At 38.5% G+C, this 4,600-nt stretch overlaps 1 protein-coding gene across 1 annotated transcript in view; it reads right to left on the bottom strand.

The window, feature by feature from the left end:
• camk1db (calcium/calmodulin-dependent protein kinase 1Db) overlaps positions 1-4,600 on the bottom strand; it is a 60,443-nt gene that overhangs the window by 12,562 nt on the left and 43,281 nt on the right. Inside the window, exons 6-7 of the mRNA XM_014017137.1 lie at positions 3,003-3,078; positions 65-177 (exon numbers count right to left, since the gene is read on the bottom strand). Of these exons, the coding sequence (XP_013872591.1) occupies positions 65-177; positions 3,003-3,078 (189 nt within the window). The remainder of the gene's footprint in view (positions 1-64; positions 178-3,002; positions 3,079-4,600) is intronic.

Genomic DNA, 4,600 nt, shown 5'->3' with positions numbered 1-4,600 from the left:
CACACACACACACACACACACACACACACACACACACACACACACACACCCTGTCACAGCTTACCAGAGTCTGATATGTCATCCCAGTACGGTGCGTCAAACTCATAGTCTGCTTTGAGAATCTGCTCAAACAGCTTTGAGTCGTTCTCGTCATAGAAAGGAGGGTAACCACAAAGCCTGGAAGGCAGAGACAAAAACAAATATTACATAAGTCTGTGCAAAAGTCTTCATCCTGCAGATGGGAGGAAGTCTCTAAAACCTGAAAGGATTTGCAGTGAACTAATCTCATTTACTGGACAGTTTGATTTTTTTTCCCCTCTAAAGCATGCAACAGGAGACAGCTGAGACGGATTATCAGGAGCACTGAAAGAGGTAAAACACCAACAAACAGGTCAACAACAACCCATTTCTACAGGACAGAAAGTCAACTGCACACATGCAACAAATCCATGATGAGCATTTAGGCTTTGATTAAAACAAAACTATGAAGTTCTTCATGAGAGGAAACAACAACTTTAAATTCATAGTACATAATGAACAGATAATGTCCCCAGGGATTTTCTCTTTGAGAACAATTGACTCCACTTTACTTAATTAGTTGGCAGTTTTTATGTAACACTTTGTATCGAGAGGCTTACAGGCTCCATATGAAGGGAGCAGCAGCTGTGAGGATCCCTCGAGCTGCTAACATTTTGTCCCAGCAGTAAAGTGCCAACCAAAGGGCTTTAACGCAGAATTAAACTCTTTCTCATAATGTTTTTATGAATGCAGTGTGCTTCAGTAAATAAGAAGGTGTTTGTTGCTGATTTTATTTATGATATTGTCAACAATAATACAGGTAACGTTACTGGGCTGAACTGATTTAGGTGATATTTAAAAAAAGGAAAACTGATCATTTTCTCATTTTTTTCCACTTCTTTTCTTGCAGGTCAGATTTATTTATTTATTTATTTTGAATTTGTAAAATTTTACCTACTTGTTATTGACACAATCTGTCTTCTCTGTGTTCCTCATTTACCCTCATTAGTTGGTCTTTATATTCTGTCTCATGCCCTCGTGTTGTTTCTTGTGCTCTTTGTGCTCCTCGCAAATATTTCCCATGGGTTCTTTGAAGCTGCCTCGACAGCGTTTTTCTTTATTAAATAAACTGTTTTGTCACTACGCTCTGACTTGCCTGCTCCCTGGGTCGATCTGCCATTATTCTCACAGCTATCAGGACCGAGACTTATTTATAGTCTTAAAATCAGACATTTTTCCTTCAAAGGAAAGCTCAACTCTGTTGAAATGAGCTGCTGTGCAAAGGTTGATGATCAGTATCTTACCTGTTTCAGATTGTTCTATGAATAATCTCATTTTGGAAGGATTGTATTTATTCTGGACCAGATTAATGAGGAGCTGGTCTGAAAGAAGCCAGAATCAAAGGGTGGGAGCTAGCTGCTGCCGCCATTTGGTCTCGCAAGAAACTCATACCGTTCTATGTAAATAAGCATATCCCTGCTGATGGCAGTGTAAAGGTTTAGAAGCAAGAAGTTTTTAGAAAAGCCTTGAGATCAAAGCTGTTTTAGCCCTTGGCTCATCAATCCAGTCATAATTAAAACTCTCAAAAAGCCATCTATAACAGGTAAGATATTTATGGTTCCACAAAGCCCCACTTCAACAGATCTGGGGTCTCATTTATAAAGGATTGCGTGGAAACCATACTAAAAGTGAGCGTACGGCCAAAAGGTGAAAATGGTGTACGCCAAAAAAAAATTCAGATTTACAAAACCATGCGTACGCACGTTTCTGCGCACCTTTCCTTTATAAATCACAGCTGCACGTCAGAGTTTGCGCACGAGGTCCCGCCTCAGGTTCTACCCTCTACACGCCCACATTCAGCCATAAACAGTCAATGTAAAGTACCTCATGAATGTTAAGATGTATTTAAATCAGTCAGCTGATCAATGYCAACAAAAGTGATTGGTTCAGACACGCTCCTTCGTGTGTCTGGATGATGACAGGTGCTGACTGACAGCTGCTCACGTGAACAGAATGTCTGTAATTGACACAGATTTTCCCTCATTTTGCTTTATAGTAATCTAATGATTTTTATTTAAAAAAAACTCAGCTTCAAATTAATTTTCTCTCAGAGCCTGCAGGACGATAAAAACAATAAAAATTAAATTAAATAAGTCAGATAAAATTAGAAATAAGTCCCCCGCTCTTCTCCTCGTCCTCTCCCCCTCCTGCCTGCTCTGTTATCTGCGGCAGAGCCCTGCGCGCACACGCACACGCACACGCACACGCACACRCACACACACACACACACACACACACACACACACACATTAAACGTGAAGGTTTATAAAATCCACACTGGCGAGGTGGATGCGCCCTGCGCGTGTATCCAAAGCGTGACTTTTGCTGTCCTGCTGTTCTTGTCGGGGAGGGTCTGTGGGTCAGGGTCGTCTGAGGAGGAAGCAGATGAAGGGAGTTGCGCACGGGAACTTTTATTTAAGATTTAAGTTTTTTAAATTTTATTTCAAAGGTCCTCATGGCTCAGCAGCAGAAGCATAAATATTATTGTTAAGAAAGCTGATGATAAAGTTGAATAAAAATCTAAGTTTGATTCTGAAGTGAAATTAAATCTGACAGTGATCATTACACAGTGTGGCTATACTGTAATTCTTCACTTCACCATCTCTGTCACAATTTCCTGTCTCCAAAATGAGCGTATGCATGGGTCAAAGCTGGCGTGAGGCACTGCACATTTTCACCTCAAATTTGGATTTTATAAATCACAACCTTGGCGTAAAAAGTGGCGTACGCACGTTTCTGGGCTCATATTGTGCGTACGCCAGTTTTATAAATCTGACCCCTGTAGCTTTGGCTCCAGCTTTGCTAAAAACTTTTTACTCTTTCTGAAGTGTATGAGTATGTTTTTTTTAATTATTAACTTAGAGTTAACTAGAAACAGGCACTAAGCAGACAAAGTGAGGTTGAGTTGATAAAAAAATACTCACAGAATATAAGCGATGACCCCGATGGACCAGCAGTCCACTGCTTTACTGTACGGTTTCTGAGCTAAAACCTCCGGAGCTGAAACAAATAAAGTGATCATTGATTAGAAAAGACTAACATTCATGTCAGAGAACAATGTTAACAGTTTTTTAACCTTTTCACCTTGACTCAGAGGCTGGAGGTGGATGTTAGTTTTGGCTCTTTCATAAAACAGTAATGTGAAATGTGCACACAGACCACTGAGGTCCTTTAATACAGCTGAGAGCGTCTGGGCTACTTCACTGTAGCACCGGTGAGTATTACTGTTCATATATGCAAAACAAGAGCTGATCATGTAAAAATTATAAAAACTTAATGATAATAATAAATTATCATGGCTATATTAGAATGTATATAAATATAGCAGAAATATGTCAAATATATCAGAAAGCTGTGATGCATCAACAGAAGAGAAAATAAGATGATTTTATCTTATTTACCTCATGGATGTGATCTGACCAGAACCGAAGCTAATAATGTAACAGTTCAAATTAAAATAAGCTTATAAAGCTAATGTAATCACTGTTAATTATTGAACCGGTTAGCAGATATTAGCTTCTGTAGCATTTAATGCAATACTGGGTGTAACACTCTGCTGAATAATGCTTGACTGATTAATGTTTAACACAAATTATTAAATATTACAAACCGATTTTGCCTCTAATCTATGTAATATTTACACGTGTTAAATAATATTTTATATTTGACTATTTTTAGGTTTCTATTAGATAAACATGACCTGTTGAGTAGCTAATATCATCTGAGACAAGTTTCATTCTAAAGACTATTTTTTAATTGTTGACTATATAACAGGTAAATAATAATAAATCTACTTTATAATTAATTAAAGTCATAATTATTCAACTAGTTTAAAAGTCTAAAAGTCATTGACTAACTTCAGATCTACTTTAAATCAGTTACTTATATATTTTCTTTATATTATCTAGTAGTTTTACATGATTGTTAAATAAAATTAACATAATTATCAATTATATTAATTTACTGTAAAACTATTTAAAATTATTTGTGGGCTTTTTGTTAATCAAATAGTTGCTTTGTTGGCTGTGAGCTGTTGCCCTGTTTGGACGCCATCTTTGCTCCACAGTGGACGGGACAGGCGAAGCTCACTCTAGTGTTTTTTAACTCTATGGCTCAGACCGGTCCATCTGTGTGCTCCTTTCTGATCACTCATAAATCACAAATGGAGTCGACCACGTCTCCAATGTGAGTTTTCAGAAATGAAACGATCTGAGCAGAAACAAAAGAGGCGTGGAGCAGAACTCAGACGGTCTCTTTTATGTAATTTACAAAACGTAATGTTATGCATATAACTACTGTTCCCTGAAGGAAAGGAACGAGGTACAACATCATGTATGGGAACCACGCCCCTGCGTGTCCTGGCTGAAGCCACCTCTAATCACGCCTTTAGGCAGGTGACGTGATGACGACAGATGTCAGGCTCCGCCTGCACATATAAATATTGTCGCATCACCGTCACTCCTTAGTTATACTGCTCTTCACCGAGCCCAGCTGTGCAGCGGGGCCACCATGTGTTGTACCT

This window comes from Austrofundulus limnaeus, unplaced genomic scaffold, assembly GCF_001266775.1.
Source record: "Austrofundulus limnaeus strain Quisiro unplaced genomic scaffold, Austrofundulus_limnaeus-1.0 Scaffold162, whole genome shotgun sequence".
Lineage (NCBI taxonomy): Eukaryota > Metazoa > Chordata > Actinopteri > Cyprinodontiformes > Rivulidae > Austrofundulus > Austrofundulus limnaeus.
This window is presented reverse-complemented; position numbering and strand designations above follow the sequence as displayed.